The sequence below is a fragment of the Acinonyx jubatus genome, chromosome D2 (assembly GCF_027475565.1).
Source record: "Acinonyx jubatus isolate Ajub_Pintada_27869175 chromosome D2, VMU_Ajub_asm_v1.0, whole genome shotgun sequence".
NCBI lineage: Eukaryota > Metazoa > Chordata > Mammalia > Carnivora > Felidae > Acinonyx > Acinonyx jubatus.
This window is the reverse complement of record NC_069393.1, coordinates 29,581,861-29,601,895: the sequence shown is the minus strand read 5'-3', so window position 1 is coordinate 29,601,895 and position 20,035 is coordinate 29,581,861. Positions and strand designations below refer to the sequence as shown.

Here is a 20,035-nt window from a genome sequence, read left to right as displayed (position 1 = left end):
TTTGAAGTGACAAAAAATACACTAGTGCCAGTTGGGGGCACCTGCCAACATTCTGAAAAATTGCTGATTTCTGCCAAATGTCACAGCCTGAGATGGAGCATTGGAGCACGGGACATGATAACCCACAATCCCACAGCAAGAAAGAGAGAGAGAGAGAGAAGAACCATTGGCTCAGTTGTGATCATGTGACGTCTGGTATCACATTCTACTCGAATTGCAAGACAGCGTTCATTTATCAAGTTAAAATTTATTAGAATTTTTTTTTTCATCTTGTGGAACACTCGCAGAACAAGTTACTCGCAATCCAAGGTTTTACCGTATTAATGTCAGACAATATAATAGACTTCAAGACAGAGCTTATTACAGGAGATACAGAAGGCCATTTCATAATATAAAAAAGGACAATTAATTAAAAAGAAACAACAATTCCTAAAATGTATGAACTTAATAACAGCATTTCAACAGTTGTGAAGTCAAACTGGCAGAACAAAGAAAGAAATAGCCAAGTCCACAATCATACCTGGATGTTTAACACCCTCTCTCATTCATGGACTGAAGAAGTAAGCCAAAAAAAAAAGTAAGACTGTGGAAGATCTGAACAACACTATTACCCAATTTGGCCAAACTGACATTTGTAGACTGTTACATCCAACAATCACAAAATACAAACTAATTTCAAGTCCTGTGGAACATTCAAGAAAGATCATATTTTAGACCATAAAATAAGTTTTAATAGATTTCAAAAAGTTGAAAATTTATGGACTATTTCTCTGGTCATGAAAGAATTAAATTAGAAATCAATAAATAATAAGATATCAGGAGGGAACTAAATAGATTTAGATAGTTTAGATAATAGCTATAATAAGATATTAGTAAAAACTAAATAGCATACTTCCATGTAATTCATGAGCCAAAAGAAAAAAATTATCATAAAATAATTATCTAGATTCTCACTTTAAAAAGCTAGAAAAAGTAAATGGAAGAAACGGAGCCCTGTGCTAATAGAGAAAAAAATAATAATTAAGAGCAGAATTCAATGAAATGGAAAAAGATGAAGAAGAAAATGAATAAAGACAAAAGTCCGTTCTTTGAAAAGATTAATAAAATTGATAAATCCCTAGCTGGACTCATCAAGAAGAAAGAGAGAACACAAAATACCAGTATCAGAAATGACATGGGTGGTATCACTGGAGATCCTACAGACTTTGAAAGAATATTAAGGAGAGGCTCCTGGGGGGCTCAGTCAGTTAAGTGTCTGACTTCGGCTCGGGTCATGATCTCACTGGTTCGTGAGTTCAAGCCCCACATTGGGCTCTGTGCTGACAGCTCAGAGCCTGGAGCCTGCTTTGGATTCTGTGTCTCCCTCTCTCTCTGCTCCTCTCCCACTCTCTCTCTCTCTCTCTCTCTCTCTCTCTCTCAAAAATAAATAAACATTAAAAGTTAAAAAAAAAAGAACATTAAAGAAATTCTGTGAACAACTGTTAAAGATTAAGTAGTTTCCAGGTGCCTCAGTGGCTCAGTCAGTTAACCATCTGCCTGTGGCTCAGGTCATGATCTCACGGTTCATGAGTTCGAGCCCCCCATTGGGCTCCTTACTGTCATCACAGAGCCTGTTTCAGATCTTCTATCCCCCTCTCTCTCTGTCCCTTCCCCACTTATGCTCTCTCTTTCTCAAAAATAGAAATACATAAAACTAAAGAAAAAAAAAAGATGTAATAGTATCAATCTTAAATCCTCCTTCAGAAAATAGAAGGGGAGGAAGCACTTCTGTTATCATTCAGAGTCCAATCAGGAGACAGAAACTACCCCGTAATTCAAATGGTAACTTGAAGTTTAGGATAAAGAAGCAGTGACAGGAGATTGGAAAAAAAGGGAATTGTCTAGTAAGAGTCAACAAGAGCCCTGAAGAATATAGTACAAGTAGCAAACAGATGGAGAAACGGGAACCCTCTTGCACTGTTGGTGGGGATGCAAATGGGTGCAGCCACTCTGGAAAACAGTGTGGAGGTTCCTCAGAAAATTAAAAATAGACCTACCCTATGACCCAGCAATAGCACTGCTAGGAATTTACCCAAGGGATACAGGCGTGCTGATGCATAAGGGCACTTGTACCCCAATGTTCATAGCAGCACTCTCAACAATAGCCAAATGATGGAAAGAGCCTAAATGTCCATCAACTGATGAATGGATAAAGAAATTGTGGTTTATATACACCATGGAGTACTACGTGGCAATGAGAAAGAATGAAATATGGCCCTTTGTAGCAACGTGGATGGAACTGGAGAGTGTGATGCTAAGTGAAATAAGCCATACAGAGAAAGACAGATGCCATATGGTTTCACTCTTAGGTGGATCCTGAGAAACTTAACAGAAACCCATGGGGGAGGGGAAGGAAAAAAAAAAAAAAGAGGTTAGAGTGGGAGAGAGCCAAAGCATAAGAGACTCTTAAAAACTGAGAACAAACCGAGGGTTGATGGGGGGTGGGAGGGAGGGGAGGGTGGGTGATGGATATTGAGGAGGGCACCTTTTGGGATGAGCACTGGGTGTTGTATGGAAACCAATTTGACAATAAATTTCATATATTGAAAAAAAATTACAGTATATTCACCACAAAAAAAAAAAAAGTAGCAAACAGAAGTGATCATAAAGATACCCCTCCTTGGGTGGAGATCCAGACCTCACTGAAGAAGACAGGACATGATTCATTGGATGGTGGAGAGATTACTGAGGTACGTGAGGTGCCATGCTAGCGTGACTTGAGGGAAACGTGCCCTCTGAGATGCAGAGGGAAGTCCTCCACAGTGAGGTGGGATGCGGTAGAACCTGCTACATGGCTGGGGTGGCCATTCATGGGGCGGTGCCTCACCAGCAGCATTGTACGGCCCACTGGTCCACCTGAGGAGGGACCCAGGAGAGCTACTGACAGCCACATGCTGCAGGAACAGGAACTGGAGGAGCCACCATGATCTAGCTAAGCACTAGAGAAAGCTCACAACGCAGGAAAAGAAAATCCTCTGCTCCTCCAGTGTCCCTCCAGCACCCTCTACTGACAAGGCTTAACATGGTGCCAACGGATAAAGGGAAACACGCCGCCATCTCCTTTATCACAGAGCAGGCGAAGAATGGTTTTAGAGTGGAGAAGCAATACATTGATAACAGGCACAGCCTCCCCATTCATTTCATGTGACCGGAAAGACTCTGATAAAACCTGACAAAGACCACGCAAGAAAATTACAGACCAATATTCTTCCCGGACATAGATATAAAAAAGTCCTTAACAAAACATTAGCAAACCAGTGACAGCCGTGTATTAAAATGACGACACATCAGAGTACATGGAGCTTATCCCAACAAGGCAAAGTTGGTTTAACGTTTAAAAATTGATCAGTGTAATTCACCACAGTAAAGAATACAAGAGGAAAATTACACAGCTGCACAAGCATTTAACAAAATTTAACACTCACTCATGATTTAAACTCTAAGTGAACCAAACACAGAAGACGATTACACAGAAGAGGCCATCAACGACATTATGCACGGTGGTGAAACTAGAGCCATGGAAGAGAAGTGAAAAAACTTAACTGGTAAATTTGCTGCTGGAGACGCCACCTTAGACAGAAAAGGTGCGAAATAGACTAATTTCTCTTCCTCCCACCCTTTCATCTCCCGCCAGTGTGTCCTATTGGCTGATCCCAAGCAGAAACAAGTTCTTCTGAGAGCCCCAGAAACAACCCATGGGAATTAGTTCCCTGCATCTCAGAGCAGAGCCAGGGAAAGGCAAAGAGGAGATCTGAGGGAAAACAGGAACAGCATCCAGAGACACTGCTGCCTGCTGGGAAATCTCCCATATCTCTTGGCAGAAGACGGAGGGCTTGGCCCATCACAGCCAGGGCAGTTCATGGTGGTCCAGCCACATTTTCTTGCTATCTCAACTCTGGAGGGCCTCTTGCTGCAAGTCTGGACTCTCTTCCTCATCCTATAATCCCTCTTCACACAACAAACTGTTGAGTCTCCAAGCATACTTAAGTCTGATATACTTGGCGACCTAGCCCACCCTCCATCTTGCCTGATGTTGAGATCACCGAATCAGCCACTCTGCCATGTGAGTCTGTCTGAACTCTGGGTACCTTTGGGCTCATAGGGTCTCCAAACCCAACACAGTAAGGACAGAAAGCTACATTCCTCAAGTGGGTCATTGAGAGCGATAGAAAATGGGGCTACTCTTGCTTCCTCTCTCTCGATTCTTGGACTCTACCCTACTGAGTACACAGCACCATGTGGAGTGTTGATTTTAGTATGTATACAATGGTCCAGAAGATGGTGTCCCATCCTTGCTGATTTCGCGGTGCCTTCAGCTGGCTCTTCCAAGGCTCTCTTAAGCCAGCAGCTAATGTCCTTGCAGCATCGCTGGAGTGTAAAATATGGACCATCAGGGACAGCTGAAAAATAAGATCAGTGATGAATTCCATAGGGTTTCCCTGCCTTGCACTCTGAGTTCCCACCAACCACTCCAGGTGGGGAGTAAAATCTAAGTCTCATTTACAGAACCCTCTGCTCTTCGTAGACCACTTTCACCCATATGCTACCTTAGAAATGACACTGCTTTCTTACATCTGTATAATCCAACTCTCCCCATCAACCTACTTCACACATGATGTCCTACTACAGCAGAATTGAGAGATCTTTCCCTTGGCCTTCAGAATACGACACCTCCTGGTGGTCCCTGTCCCTTTCTGGCCACCGCCCTCCCCGCAATGTCCTTACTCTGGCTTCGGATCAAAAGCACCTGAGGGATTTGTTAAATGTGCAGACTCCTAGGCTACCAGAGGGCCTACTCTGGAACATCGGGCTCAGAAGGGTTCTGTAATTCCTGTAAACATCACTGTACCTGTCTCACCACCAGACTCTGAACTCTTGAGGCAAGGACTGGATTTAATCCCAGTGCTGACTACGGTGCTTGGCCCACTTCAGAAGTCAGGAAATACATGCTAAATGGCTGAAAGGCCTTCATTGTGTTTTGTCACAACATTTACTCAGAATTTTGCATTCACTCAAAGCCTCCGCACATCTTTATAGAAAAGAAAAGAATTCTCCAGGGAAAAGAAACAAACAAACCAGAAGATTGTTATGACTTGCTCCAAATGGCTCAGCAACCTTCAGACCACTAATTCTCAGTATTTAGGGAAGGGCGCCACGAACCCCTTAGATGACCTAATGAAACTGAATCTTCTCCTCAGAAAGATGTATGCTCACATAGAATGTTGCCTACCACCCTCTGGGGTTCACAATCCAGCCCCTAAACTGGAGTGATGGGGGTGGGGACGGACACTACATTGCAGTCCAAGTAGGAAAAGTTTATATTTTCTAATAAGTAAGCATGACAAGGACCATTGACAATAGATTTTTCCAATTGATAACTGGGCATATGGCCATACAGACTTCAGACTCCATTTCCCAGCCTCCCTTGCAGCTAAATGAAGCCATGTGGCGCTTACACTGGTCAATGTGCTGATGTATATATATAACTTCCGGGTTGTGTCCCCAAAGGGAAGAATGTGCTTCCCCTTTTCTGCTCCCATTATCCCTATGGTCTTGACTCCATCACCCGCATCAGAGTTTACAGCATATGGGTCTTATCGGTCCCTTCCACTTGTTCCCCATCCTGCCAACATCCTTCTGGCTGCCCAGATACCCAGGTCTTTCATAACCTTCACCTTCCTGGGACCATTAAGCCAATCCCTATCAGAGACCCATCAGGTACAATATCCCTGCTAAATTCTCAAAACGACAGCTGCTGATCTGAAGGACTTCATCCTCTTCTGAGGGACACACAAGACAAAGGGCCTCCACATACAAGGCAGAGAAAGATGGATGCCGAATGAGAGCAACTCCGAGCAAGGGCTCTGGGGCTCCATCATGGACTAATGGAAAGAGACGTGGGTTCTTCTGACTTGGCCGCCCTTGCAGCGTGACCTTGAACAAGGCACATTTCCTTTCTGAGCCTCAGTTCCCAATCATGTGTTAACTTAGTGTTAGGGACTACATGCCAGGGAAGGTCTTACTCAGCCCTAAACCCCGGTTCTTGGTATTTCTCACAACACCTAGCATGACATGGGTTTGTGCTACTGTGCTATAATTCTTTAGAAGGGGACTGGTGTTAATTTCAATTCACTCGGGTTAAGAATTGGAGCAATGAATTCTACCCATGGTCCTGAAGGGCTTCTGGGGCAGGTGACTCCCCAAGTGTGTTCTATACGACTGAACATCCATCCTAAACCCTAAAGAGCCTAAATCCCTGCTTTTTCAATTCAAACCACTTCCCCCAGTCTAATCTCTGTGACTATGGGGAACAGCTTGTCACCACCTTCTCATAATGACCCTTCATAAACATTTACGAGACAGAGGTAAGGTGTGCCCAACTGACCCCACGCCATCTTGGTATCTGGGCAATTGCATTGACAGGAATTTGATTTGTAGTTTCCTGTGCAGACCTGAAGCTCTGCGTAAAAGTGCCGTCTTCCACACTTGCATCTACAAAGTGGACCCCACCCATCAAATAAGGTTACCTGGCAGGTTGCCTCCAAGCCCGCTATGGTTTCTGGTGGACAAGAGTAAATGAGCCATATGCACACACCACCAGCTGGCTTCATGGATCAGTCCACATCCCCTTTTTTGGTAGTTGCTCAACAAGACTCCAACTGGATGGGTGTGACAATCAGTTCACAAGTTGTAGGACCCACGATACAACAGAGAGCAAGGGCGGATGAGGCACAGACTCGGGGTCAGATCTAGATTCTTACTCCCACTCCCCCATACAAGCTGGGGGAGTCGCATCAGCTCTCTAAAGCCTCGGTTTCCTCATATGTAAAATGGGACGCTGGTCTCTGACCACGCTGCCTCACTGGTTTGATGAGAAATTTTAATGGGTGAGAATGTGCTGAACAAGCACAAACCTGCGTCTTAACTGTTAATGATACTGTCATAGCAGTTGCTTACGACAGCAGGATTCAAATCAGGTTGCCTGGAGGGGAGAGCACAAGAAGAGTCACGTATTCGAACTTCTAGTTATATTTTATTTTCATGTCCTGGGTGCAAATTTATTTGGAGGTATGTTTTATGATGTAGATATCATCAATGATTGTATTCCTAAATGAGTGAACATCCATTACAAGTTAATGGTGATCACGTTACATGAATTAAAATTGTTTAAGCCCCATGAGGTAGATACTCCATCATTCTCCCCATTTTATAGGTGAGAAAACAGAGGTGCTTCAGAGAGGTTGCGTCAATAGGCCGAGGTTACAGAGCTATTAGGTGCAAAAGTCCAAATTGGAACCCAGAGTGTCTGGGTCTGTGATTGGAAAATCACATTTCCATCTCCACTACTCTTGCTGCCTGGTACAGAAAGACGACTATATGGTATAACAAATCCTATTTTGCATATGTTTTATATTGCATATATATATTGCATATAATATATGCATATAATATATGAACAATAATGAATAGCTATAATAACATATTATTATATATAATAACATGTCATTCTATCTTTGAAGGGTGTGCCTAAAAGAATTTTCGGATAATGCCACAGGAAAAAAAAAAATTAGGACCACCAGCTTTGAGGTCTCAGCAAGGGGGAATATGAAGCTCGTTGCCTTCAAAGGAGAGCTGGGGCTGGAGTGAGGCAGGTGGGGTGCCTCGGGCACCAAATTTAAGAAGGTACTCACCCTCAATACCCCGTAAATCTGGCCCTGCCTTGATAGCATTAGTGGGGAGCTAGGAGAAGCTTGTGGAAGTGATAGGAAGAGAAAACTGAGAGAGAAGGGGCCGTCTCCATTGTTTATTGCTTCCAAATCCTTCAGCTTCTGGACCCCCAAAACTCTGACAGACCTGCTCACCTCCAAAGGGTTCCTGGAGCGTGGGCAGTGGGTAGGGGGCCAGGAAGGTGACAGAAGGTGCCAGCACTGGAGTGGACACAAGGAAAGAGGGGTTCCAGTACTCAGCTCTGTGACCTTGAGTCCCAGAACGCTCAGGAGTAAATTGGGAACAGTAAATCAGGAACCACCGCCCCTGCCAGTGATATGAGAGGGTGATCTGCCTCCTCAAAGTTCTACATGGATATTAAAGTACTGGGACGGCTGAGTGGCTCAGTCGGTTAAGCATCTGACTTGGTCTCAGGACATGCTCTCATGGTTCGTGGGTTCGAGCCCCTCGTTGGGCTCTATGCTGACGGCTCAGAGCCTGGAGCCTGCTTCGGATTCTGCGTCTCCCTCTCTCTCTCTCTGCACCTCCCCTGTTTGCACTCTGTCTCTTTCTCTCAAATAAATAACAAAAAAACATTTAAAAAAAAGTTACTAATACTGTGTGGGAAAGTACACTGCATGACCTTCTGTTGCTTCTGCACTGACTTAGTCTAGAATTAATTCTTGACCCTCCTCGCCTTCCACCCCTGTCCCCTTCCTGCCTTCCCAAACTGACAAGTGGAGGCGGGGTGAGCATTGTATCCAAGGTGACCTAAAAAAGGTGAGGAGGATAGATTTCTCCTGCTCTCACCCCCCAACTCACAGCAATCCCGACACCCTTTGGTTCTTCCCGCTGTTGCCTAGGCACAATCCCCGTGGCACCGGGAATGGGTGGGAAGGGGGCATCAGGGCTAGGGAACAGAGGCACCCCCCGGCAGAGGGCTCCCCTGACTTGTACGGAGAAAGACTTCTCCCAAAGGAGGATGTCCTCTGCCCTGGGCCAGTGCATCTCAGAAATGTCAGGACCACGTTCCGTCAAAACCAAAAACCACAGGGAAAGTCAAAACAACTTGTGCAAGGACGGCGGAAGGAGCACAGCTCATCCAAAGTCACGCCGAGGGTAGGAGGAACATGGTTTTCTCCAAAATCAGGCCTGGAAAGAGGAAGAGGCTTCAGAGCCACACACCCACCCCCCCAGCTTCCCAGCTCCACCCCTCTTTCTTGGCCAGAAACTCAGATCTGGCAAACTGAGTGTGGGTATTGGAGGAGGGGACTTCTCTCTCTCTCTCTCTCTCTCTCTCTCTCTCTCTCTCTCTCTCTGGGTTTCCTCCTCTCTCCCCTAAGTCCTGTTGATATCCAAGGTTTCCAAGTTTTGCAAATTTGAAATTTTGAACATGTATTTCCTTTACAGCTTCTTCCCTTAATAGATGGGAAGGGGGGCCAGGTGAAATAATTTTCTCAGGGCAGCACAAGGACAGTGGCGGAGCCAGCCCCCCACCCCCACCCCCACCCCCAGTGCCCTTCTCATCACCGTTGTGTTAGGAAAGGCCAGACAAGGAGATAAGTGGGCAAAGGAGTGTCAAAAAAGAGGGGTCCGCGCCTGCTCCTAGCGGGCCTCAGGTGGATGTCCACTCCTGGGAATCCTGGGAAGACTGGGGCAACTTCACCACTCAGGAACTGAGAAGTCCAGAGGTCAGGCAAGGACCAGAGAGGTCAGCCAGTGACCCGCACCTCCAGAGCTACTGGCCCTCAATGCTCCTGCCAGGGGCCCCTTTCCCGCCGCCTCACCGTCGGCGCTCTGCGTCCACAGCCGTGCGCTCTCCTGGCTCTAGCGCTGCGCCCAGAGGTGCCGTGCGCCCTCGCGCCAAAGGGCAGGCGCTAAGCGAGAGGCGCCTGGAGGTGGCCTCCCCGCCCGCGGCAGTTTCCGTTTATTCTGGGCTGGGGAGAGAAAATCACACAGTCCTGTTTGTTTCCCCAGCCCTGGCGGGCGCGGAGCCGGGCATATGGACATCTTGCGCTCCGCATCTGTGTCATCGGTCGCGTTTTCTGTGGATGCCTGCGTGTGTGTGTGCGTGTGTGTGTGTGTGTGTGTGTGTGTGTGTTTGAGACCAGGAGCTGGGAACAAACGTGCATCTGTTAAATTTGACAATAACGTCCTACAACGAAGCTGCCAAGATTGGGACGGCAGGTGGGGGCGGAAAGCAGAGAGGGTGGGGGAGAGATGGAGTCTCAAAAGGCGACGCCAAGGCGCCTGGCCCAGGTATTATGTCGGGAGAAGGTGAGGACAGCAGCTGCTCTTTCTCGCGGGGTGTGTATGGGAGCGAGGGTGCGTGTGGCCCTGTGAAGAGTACACACCAATCTGCTCAACATATGTCGCCACAAATCACAGTATCTCTCCCTCCTCCCACCCCCCACTCGCTGCTGACCGAGGGCAGAACCGAGAGGCGCTGAGAAGAGGCGCCGCTTCAACAGGTGTCTTGGTGCGCAATGCACCTTTTCACGCATTCACTGTCTCGGCTGGCGGCTGGGATAATGTGGACACTTTGTTTCCAGGCGCTGCGCGCCAGCTATGGACATCCGGGGGGAGGTGGCCCCGGACAGGGAGGGGGATCTGGAAATAAAGACTTCGGGCGCTCCTGAGGTCCCGGGCCCTCTCTTCCCTTTGTTCGAGGACTCCCTGGGCTGGAGTTCCCTCCTACGCCCTGGGGGGTGGCATATGGCGCCCTCTCACCTACCCAAGAAAAAGAACCAGCCACCCACTCAAGAGCGCACGAGGTCTCTGCGCCTGGGGAGGGGGAGTCTCTGAGGGAATGGTTTCTCTCCCAAAGCGAATGAGGAGCCCTCCTTATCTCTCCCCACCCCACCTCCGCCATCCCCTCAGCTGGCGCGGCAGCCGTTGAGTGGGGAGCCGCGCGCCGGGCAGCACCAGCCTGCGGAAGCGCCCCAGCTCCCGGCAGATGAAATATGGGGCTGGTGAGCCCCTGGAGACCATATGCTTTCAATAAAAGAAGACAAATAGGACCGAGATAGGCCTTGCAGTCAACCTGTTATAAATGGGTGGCAATTGGGCCAATGTACACGGAGGCAGGGCCCCCGGGGGGAGGCCTGCTCGTTGCCAAATCCATGTGTCAGCTTCTGGGACAGGTGTGCCCAGGGGCCAGGGGCCACGTCTCCCCCCTTCTGGGTTTATCACGGCAAAGGTAATATTGTGCTAACTATGAGTAAACAGTCATTGTGAAAACGAGGGAGAGTTTATCAGAGGCAAACTAGTTGGGGGGTGGCTTAACAATAAAGTTGTCCGCCTTGGGAGCAGGTGACGGCTGGCTGCGGGACTCCCGCGGTAGATGTTTTCCAAAGCACTCCACTTTACAATCTCTTGTAATTATTTATTAAACGAAATCTATTTATTATTATTTTAGCAAACACTGGAGACAGGTGGGGCTTTCTTTTCATCGTCTCCTTTTGTTTGAAGGGCTGTTTGAAGTGGCCAGTCTCGGCCCAGGCAGCTCGCTCGCCAGATTTTTGTCTTCCCCTCTTTCAGGGCCGAGGCGAAGGCGAGAGAAAGAAGCCCCCTCCTCCGGCAAGCCATTAGCTATTCAGCTTCCTATGGCCCCCCTCCCTCCCGCTTGTTTCTCAAAGAGCCCCCAGGCACTGCTAAGATTCCCCCCGCCGACAGGAAGGCGGCAGGGCGGACCGCTGCCTTCCTTCTTTTCCAATCTGCCCGCGGTCTCCGGGCGTCAGGCTGTCGCCCGTCTCCTGGCCCCCCTCAGCCTCCAGACGTGCGTAGGCCTCAGAGAGTAGAGGCGCGCGCGTCTTGGAGGCCTTAGAGGCGGTGGCTGGCTGGGGGCTTCAGGAACAGGCTCTGCTCCCCGCTGGAAGAGCCGTTTCACAAAAACCGCCGGCGCGCACTGAGTTACCACTGCTTTGCGCCTCCGCCACCAAAAGCACAGGGATTAACTTTGGAGAGAGGTCTGTGCGTCCCCTACAGCGGAAAGGGAGGACGTGGACCCTGGATCTCCAATCCCCCAGGACTCTTTGACCTCGGACCCCGCCCTCCTGGCCAGAAGAAGGGCTGAGGAGAGTTGTGGGCGCTCCTCAAGGCGACCGCTACTCCTGGCCGCTGCGCGCTCCTCGCCCTATGTTTTGCGCAAAGCCGTAGTGGTGGCGGCCTGGAATCCCCGAAGAGCCCTGGGCCAGAGCTGCTCTGGGGGATCTGGATAAGAATCCCACGTGGGTCCCGGAATTCTCTCCCGGTTAAGAAGGTTCCCGAGAATGCCCAGAATCTTGCCTGGTGCAGGAAACTCGCCCTGCGGCTCTTACCAGTATCTATCAGCCGCTTGAGGCAAAACTGAGCCAAGCGAGTCCCTCCTTTGCCCTTTATCTGAGAGCCACTGCCCGGTGAGAGTCCTGGTTTGGAGCTGCTCTTCAGGCCTCCCGGGACCCACAGGGATGTTTGGATCCCTTATCGCCAGGGCAGGCTCCCCCGAGTGGGGCTGGGTCCCAGAGCCCTAGGGAAGCATGCTTCGGATTTCCTGTCTGTTCATAATTTGCAGGATGATAGAAACCAAGCAAGGTTCGGGTATAGGGCAGGAAAGTAGCAAGATGAAGCATCCCTCCGTTTCCACTCTGACCCTGTCTCCCCCACAGATACAGGACTTCTCCTACCTTCTACACTTTGGGGTGTCTGGTTTTGCCTTGGGGAAAAAAATATTTTCCCCCAATCAGGGAGAGGCAGCAGGTGCGAGGGGAGAATCTAGAAGTCCGAGTCTTAGGACCTGAGTTCTACGTGGTTCTGACAGAACTTGCTGTGTGACCTTAGGTGAATCACTTCCCCTTCTGGGCCTTGACGTCTCCATCTGTAAAACGGGCCTCTGGTTCTCATTCTTATGACTAGGAAACAAATTTGGAGCAATCCTGACATGAGGGAGGAGCAGCAGCAAAATGCAATCCAGGAGTCTCTTCCCTTTGCTCCTCGGGAGCCTGACCCCTAGCTTCAGTTGGAAAGCAGAAAGGGAAGGAACCTCTGCTAACCGCGCACCGGCTGAGATCGGAAGGACAGCGCCCCCACCCCCGTCCAGTCCTAGAGCCCTCTCTCCCTGGCGCCCAAGCATATCCATCCTCTTCTGCCTTGGAGGTAACTGCGCCCCCGAAGCAGCCTGGGCGGGTGTGGAGAGGCGGTCACTGGGGCAGATACGCAGACCTACCTCCTCCCTTCACCCCATCCCCTCGGTTTCCCAGCCGGGTCCAGCCCCCCTCCTCCAGCTTCCGGGAGGCACTGGACCTGCTAGGAAGCACAGCTTTCTCAGCCTGCGGAGACGTAACCGGGGCCCCAGTCTTCCCACCCTCGGCTTCCCCCTCCCCCCCGCCTCTGCCCCCACCGGACACGTCGCGGTCAAGAGAGAGGAGCGGAAGCCGCGACCCCTCACCCAGAGTGACCGGAAGCAGAAGACCACGGGGTGTCCGAGGCGGGGACAAAAGGGAAGGGCAGGGAAGAAAAGAGGGATGATGTGTTCAGGCTGACTTTGGAAAGATTTCCAGCCGGCGCTAACAGGGGCCCGCGGAGTCCCTGAGCGGTGCTCAGGGCAGGACGCCCCCGCCTCACACCCGGCTGGAGCTGGGCCAGGTAGTGCTGGCAGCCCCTGGCTGTGATTGGACAGGGGGACGAAGGGAAGAATGAAGTCGTCCTTGTCTCGCAGCGCCAGCGCACCACGGGCATTTAAAAGACAAAGCCTTGCTGCGAACTCCCGGCCCTCTCCTGACACCTTCTCACCTGAGCTCTTCCCCAGAGACCCTGGCCCTAATGCTAGGGGACTGTCCGCGATTGGTAGTGGTCGAATGTCCCCTGGAGGTCCCACCATAACCACCCTCCGCCTCTGGGACACGATGGAAACGTCTTAGATTCCTGATGGGGGATGGATGGGGAGGAGATGTTCTAAGCGCCTCCCTCTGAGGAGTGTGGAGCCTCGTCTCAGAGCACTGTGGTGGGAGGTAGGGGGGCTCCTCACCTCCAGGGAAGGTCTCTACGTGGCAGGGACCTAAGCAGGATCTGTCTCTGTGGTCGCCCCGCCCCTCCTTCCAGAATGGAGAGGGTCCGTGAAACATCGCTCCATGTGTGTTTCCTAGCCTGACCAGGAGCGCAGAAGAGCAAGGTGGCTTCCGGAGTTCGTGGACGCTCCTCCAAGCTGGTAGTCAGGGCACCTTGCACCTGGTCCCATGTCTCGCCGCGTGATTTGGGGCAAGCCACCTCCTTCTCTGAGCCTCAATGTCCCCGTGGGCTTCCCAAAGCCCTCTTCGAGGTACCAAAGGAGGGGCTGGACAGATGCCAAGGAAAAACTGAATACGAGCAAAGCGGTCTGGGGCGGCCAGACGCGAGCCAGACGAGGCTCCTCACCCTGGGCGAGGCTCTTTGAGGAACCGAGAGTTGCTGGGACCGAGCCCGCGGGGAGAAAGCAAACAGAGCGGCGCTCCCCTCCCCCGACCCGGGCCCTTTGTCCGGAATCCAGCTGTGCCCCGCGGGGGAGGAGCGGGCTCGCGTGGCGCGGCCCCCTGGCCCCGGCGCTGATTGGCCTGCGGCTCGGGCAGCAACGGGGCAGGCACGCTCCTGGCCCGGGCCGAGCAGATAAAGCGTGCCAAGGGGCACACGACTTGAGGCTCAGAAAAAATTCCGAATGGTCTCGCAGCCGCGCCAAAGACAGCAGCAGTGGCCCGGGACCCCCTTTGCTCTTCGCTTCTCTTGGGCTGGGGAAACTTCCAGGCTGCGGCTCCAGCATCCTGGCTGGACTTAACAGACGAAAAGGCCAGCGAAGCTCCCCATTGCTCTCGTTGCTCGCCGCTTCTACCCTTTTGCGCGCGGGAACAAGGTAACACCTGGAGGTCACAGAGCGACGGGTGGAGGGGGGAAAGGGGTCCTGTGATCCGGCGGGAGCGGAGGGGTGGCTCTTTCTCGTCAGTTTTTTTCCCCCTCACTTGACCCGGGGACCGGGAATTGCGCGCGGGTGGCCCACCCACGCTTACCCGGACCTCTCACCCCAGCCTCAGGATGGCGCCTCATCCCTCGGGTGTGCCGGCTGTCCAAGCGACCCACGAGACAGAACAGCCCTTCCAGGGCGCCTCGGACGCCGAAGTGACCTGCGTTGCGTCCGCTCCGCCCAGCCCGGCTCGCGTGCAGGGGGGCTGCGCGGAGGAGGAAGGGGGCGGCTGCCGAGGAGCCTCGAGGAAGCTCCGGCCGAGGCGCGGGGGACGCAGCCGGCCCAAGAGCGAGGTGGCTCTGAGCAAGCAGCGGCGGAGCCGGCGCAAGAAGGCCAACGACCGCGAGCGCAATCGGATGCACAACCTCAACTCCGCGCTGGACGCGCTTCGCGGCGTCCTGCCCACCTTTCCCGACGATGCCAAGCTCACCAAGATCGAGACGCTACGCTTCGCGCACAACTACATCTGGGCGCTGACGCAGGCGCTGCGCATAGCAGACCACAACCTCTACGGGCTGGAGCCGCCCGCGCCGCCCTGCGAAGAGCTGGGCAGCCAGGACGGCGGCTCCCCGGGAGAATGGGGCTCCCTCTACTCTCCGGTCTCCCAGGCGGGCAGCCTGAGCCCCGCCGCCTCTCTGGAGGAGCGTCCGGGGCTGCAGATGCCTGCCTCCCCTACCGGTCTGCGCCCCGGCGCCCTAGCTTTCTCAGACTTTCTATGAAGGGGCCCGCGGGTCTCTGGGCGGTGGGTGCTCGGGAGAGAGGGAGGGGGCGGTTACGGGGGCCCTCATGCGAACTTGCCCTTCCAGTCTCTGGCTCGCTGACACCCGAGGAGCCCAGGCGCCTACGAGGGTGACAGGCTGGATTCAATCCCCCGTCCTCTGCGTCGCGCTAACTTCAGACCCCCGCACTCGGGTTGCTGCGCAAGCAGGTGGGCGTTGCAGGCTTCGAGCGTTCCCCTCCCTGCAACCACCCCAAGTCTCCCGCAAAGACGACGACAATGGTAGCACTACGCAGCCGGAGACACGGTCGCCAGCCATCCTACCCTCCCTCAAGTGTGCCAGTCTGTCTCTTACCAACCTTCCAACCAAGGTGACTTAATCCAGTATTTGACCTCTTCCGGTTTCCTCTCCTCGCCCAGCGTCTCTTCTGGAAAGACGCCGCTGACCCTCTCCGTATTAAGCCCTGGTTTCTGGCCGGTCCGCTGCCTTAATCCACGAAGGCGATCCTCTGCCTTCTCTCGGTGCACTTTTCAGAGCCATTGCCCTCCCGGGGGAGGGAGACCAGGCTGTGAACTGCGGCAGAGACCGCCTGGCTCAGGAATGTCTCTCCCGCTTTCCTGCGACTGAAGCTCCCCTGTCTTAAGAGAGAAAGAAAGAAAGAAAGAAAGAAAGAAAGAAAAAAGAAGAAGAGAGAAGAAAAAATCAGTTTGTAAATTATATGATATCTTTTGAAATGAATTTTGGTATGGTAAATTATATACCCCCCTCCCCTCCTTTACACATTTGTATTTATTGATAAGATTTCACAGCGGGGGGGGGGAAGTCTATATTTTGTACATAAGATTATTTAGAGACTGGTGAATGAGATTTTGAGCCAATAAAAAAAAAGTACCCTCAAAAAGCCTCAGCTAAGCAACTGGATTGTGCAGAAGGGAGGACCACAGCCTCCAGGGTGCGGCCGGGGGGGGGGGGGCTCACTCCAAGGAGAGGGATGATACTTTCTGGGGATCTGGGCCTCTCCTCTAGTTTGGGCTAAAAGATTGTGACACTGTGCTCAAAGGCAGAGAAGACTGAGTCCTGAGGGCAAGTCAGGTAAACCCACTTGGAAAGTAAGAGCTGGAAAACTCTTAAGAAATCATTGGTCCAATTCCCTATTTTATTTATGGGGCAGTGACTTGTCTTATTCTAGACAGTGGTTTAGATCAAAGACTCCAACTAGGGCCTCTTGCTGGCCCTTTCCCCAACACCGCTAACCTGGATTTAGAGCGACTGCTGCATTTGGTGAGGACAAGTAATAGCCTGGCCACAAGGTCAGAGCCCTTGGAGACACGGAACCCGGACTGGGCATCCCAGGAATGTTCCCAAAGTGCTTAGAGATCTTGCACATCTTCTGAGCTCATTTCACAGAGCCGGTTCAGGGGCGGTGGCGTCGCAGCTCAGAACTGAGCAGCGAGGAGCAGAGAGGGTGGAAGTTCCTGCTGAAATCTCTGACACCCTGGACACCCAGCAGTCTTGATTGAAAACTTACCAAGGAACTGTTCAAGGTCTCCAGCCATGCATTCTCTGTTACTCCCAAGGTAGAGTTGGGCTGGTGAGCAGCGGGACCGAAGATTATCCGGGGGGCACTATTGGAGCACCCCTACGTGCCTTGCGGGACCCCCAGGCCTCCGGAAGCAGGTTGAGCTGTAAAAATCCGAGGAGTCTGCCTGGTGCTCAGGAACGGGAAAATGGAGGGCGGGCACCCTACCCTGTGAATTGAACCCCAGAGGCCTCCTTGGATTGGCCAGGGGAAGAAGCCGGCCAGCCCCAGAGAGGTGAGGCACCCATTAGGGGCTGACAGCCGGAAGGCAGGTAGGTAGCTTTCCCGTTAGAGTGCAAAAGTGGCAGCTTCATCGGAGTCAACGCCCCTTTCGTTTCTCTTTTGCCATCCCCACTTCCAGATGAATTTTTCCTCTAATCCCAGTAAAGGTAGCTCTGAGGAGATAGGTCTCAGTTACCAGGGACCGGAATTGGGGGCGGGGAGAAGGGCCCCAAACAAAAGAATGAATGAAGGTGTTGTTTCATTTCCCGGCTTTAATCTGGGAGAAGATTAATGGGTTATTGGTGACTTCTGCAGCAGCCAACTCTCCACCTGGGGCACCACCCAGGGACAGGTGTCTGCAGCTCCTAGTTGCAGGGACCAACCCAGTGCCTGCTACTTGCTGGGCGCTTTGGGGGAAGAGCGTGGACAGACAAAAAGCAGGAAGGTCCATCTCTGTCTTTGCAGGAAAGCAGCAAGTATACAGACAATATTATTCAAGGCCAAAAATATTGGGTGCTGGGTAAAGGTACAAGGCACAGGATAGCTGGTGCCTGGGGCTGGATTGGGAGACTTGCGAGAGAGGTGGTGTTTGGGCCCAGGACTACAGATTTAGAGAAGTCCTGAAGCAGGAAGATCATTCTTCTTGTGAAAGGCTCTGGAGACTAGTGTTCAAATAGGCGGGGGACTCCCTCAGGTGCAAACGACTCCCTGAGACAGCAAAAGTGTTGACTCCGTGTTCTAGGTGGATGGACGCACTGCCCAATCCCCCTCCTGCTTTTGAGGGTGCTCATTAAGGAGCCATTAGTCACTAAACGCACACAGACTGGTCCTCCGCCCCATGAATTACAAAGAAAAAAAAAAAAAGGACGGTTTAACCAACTTGACGGCTGGGCTGCCACCTTGGGTCCGGGTGGGGGTGGGGTGGGGGATTTGACCCCAGAGCTGTCTGTCAACTCTACATTCCAAGTCAAGAGGAAGCAAAGAAAGGTTTAGGGTTTGCCAGAATCACTGCAAAGTTTAGGGCTCCCTTGGCCGGGGTGAGCTCCATCACCCTGTATGGAGTTGCTCTGAGGTAAGAAACCTCGTCCACACCTCTTTCCAAGGAGCCACTGATCCAGAAGAGCTTGGAAACATCTCTGTGAGTGGCAGATACAACTAACTAGCCCAGCCTCACCATCACCACGCCTCCCACCCGCCACGGGAATATTGCTTTCAGAGGCTTTGAAAATCACTCAGGCTGCTCTCAGTCTCAGCTGGAAGGCCACGCCGGCGGACTAAGCCTCAGCTCCTACCGCAGCAGGGCCTCCCGCAGTCTGAAGTCGTCGCCTGTGCCCCAGCTCTCTGAAATCCGGACAGGGTCCCAAGCGGGGCCAGGAAAGACCCTCGGGTCGAAAGACTCTTCCCCCTCTTCTGCCTTTGTCTGAGCCCAAGCTTGACTTCCAGAAAAACAGCACATGAATCTTGCACCACCACCCCACCCCCATCGGCTCACACTAGCAGGTAGATTTATGGTGCCCTGCCCCCATCCCACTCCATTCCCAAGCCGGCCTTGGTCGAAAGACAAAGCGTCCCGGGGCCATTGGAATGCTAATGTCTGGGAGCCTGGCTGCTGGGCTGGCACAAAGGCTGGCGGGGCGGGGGTGCACTCTGCCCCTCCTCTCCCCCAAGGGCCACTCTACCTGGCTGTGTGACCTTGGACAAGTCCCTGAACCTCAGCTAATTCACTGGAGAATATGGAGGAAGTCCTTAATACCCTTTCACTAGATTTCTGGGTGCCTACGAGAAGGCCATGCTTGCCGTGGACCCAGTTATAGCTCCCCACCCCCAACCAGAAGCGGCGGAGAGGACCCTCAGGCCTTAGTAGTGGGGACAGTGTCGGGAGGGTATAAGGGGATTTGGATGAGAATGTGGCACAGAATAAGTGCTGAGTATATTATAACTACAATTTTACATATATGTAATTGATACTCTCTGTTGAGTTTATTTCTCCCTCCTCCTCCTTTTTAAATGTCTGCAGGCTGTGCTCAAGAAAAGGAAGGGGGCATTCACTAACCATCCCTGTCTGCTCTGCCTCCAAGGGGCCAAGATTACAGACAGTGGGACACTTGAGACTGGACACTTTTTTTTAAAAAAGTTTATTTATTTATTTTGAGAGAGAGAAAGAGCATGAGCAGGGGAGGGGCAGAGAGAGGACCCCAAGTAAGATCCACACTGTCAGCGTATAGCCCAATGGGGGGCTCGATCCCACAAACTGGGAGATCATGACCTGGGTCGAAATCAAGAATTGGACACGTAAACCAACCGAGCCACCCAGGTACTCTGAGGCTGGCACTTCTTGTCTTAGGTCCCTTCCTACAGCAGGCAACGAGGGCAATGATGTTCACACTCATGGAAACTGAGACCCAAAGTCTTGGAAGTAGGTGACTTACACAAGGGCCTCTGTCACTTGGTGAATTACTGGAGCAAACAAGCTTAGGATTGTGACCTGGCGCTGGACTCGCAGGTTAGAGCTCTTTGCTCTGTGCTGGGACAGTTTGTAGTTGTTCCTGCTTTGGCTGTAGCTGGGTCTTCTGTGTCTCGCGAGGCCAAACACTGCCTAGCGCCATTGCCTTTGGCCGCCCCACCCCCTCCTCTGAAGAGGTCCCAGGCTGCTCTCTGCCCGCTCTGCTTCAGAGATCTTGAGGGCCAAGGCTGAAGCTGAGGGCGGCTGCCTGGGCTCAGACGACCTGAAAGCGCCGGCGCGCCCCTGACCATGGTGCTGAAAGTACCGTGTTGGTTCAGAGCGAGAGAAGTTCCTGGGAA

General features: G+C 52.0%; 1 protein-coding gene across 1 annotated transcript; it reads left to right on the top strand.

Moving 5' to 3' along the window:
• The first annotated feature begins 14,599 nt into the window (after positions 1–14,599).
• On the top strand, positions 14,600–16,075 carry NEUROG3 (neurogenin 3). The gene has a single exon (XM_053207347.1). The coding sequence runs from the start codon at positions 14,785–14,787 to the stop codon at positions 15,430–15,432; it is 648 nt and encodes a 215-aa protein (XP_053063322.1). The 5' UTR covers positions 14,600–14,784; the 3' UTR covers positions 15,433–16,075.
• Positions 16,076–20,035: the final 3,960 nt, after the last annotated feature.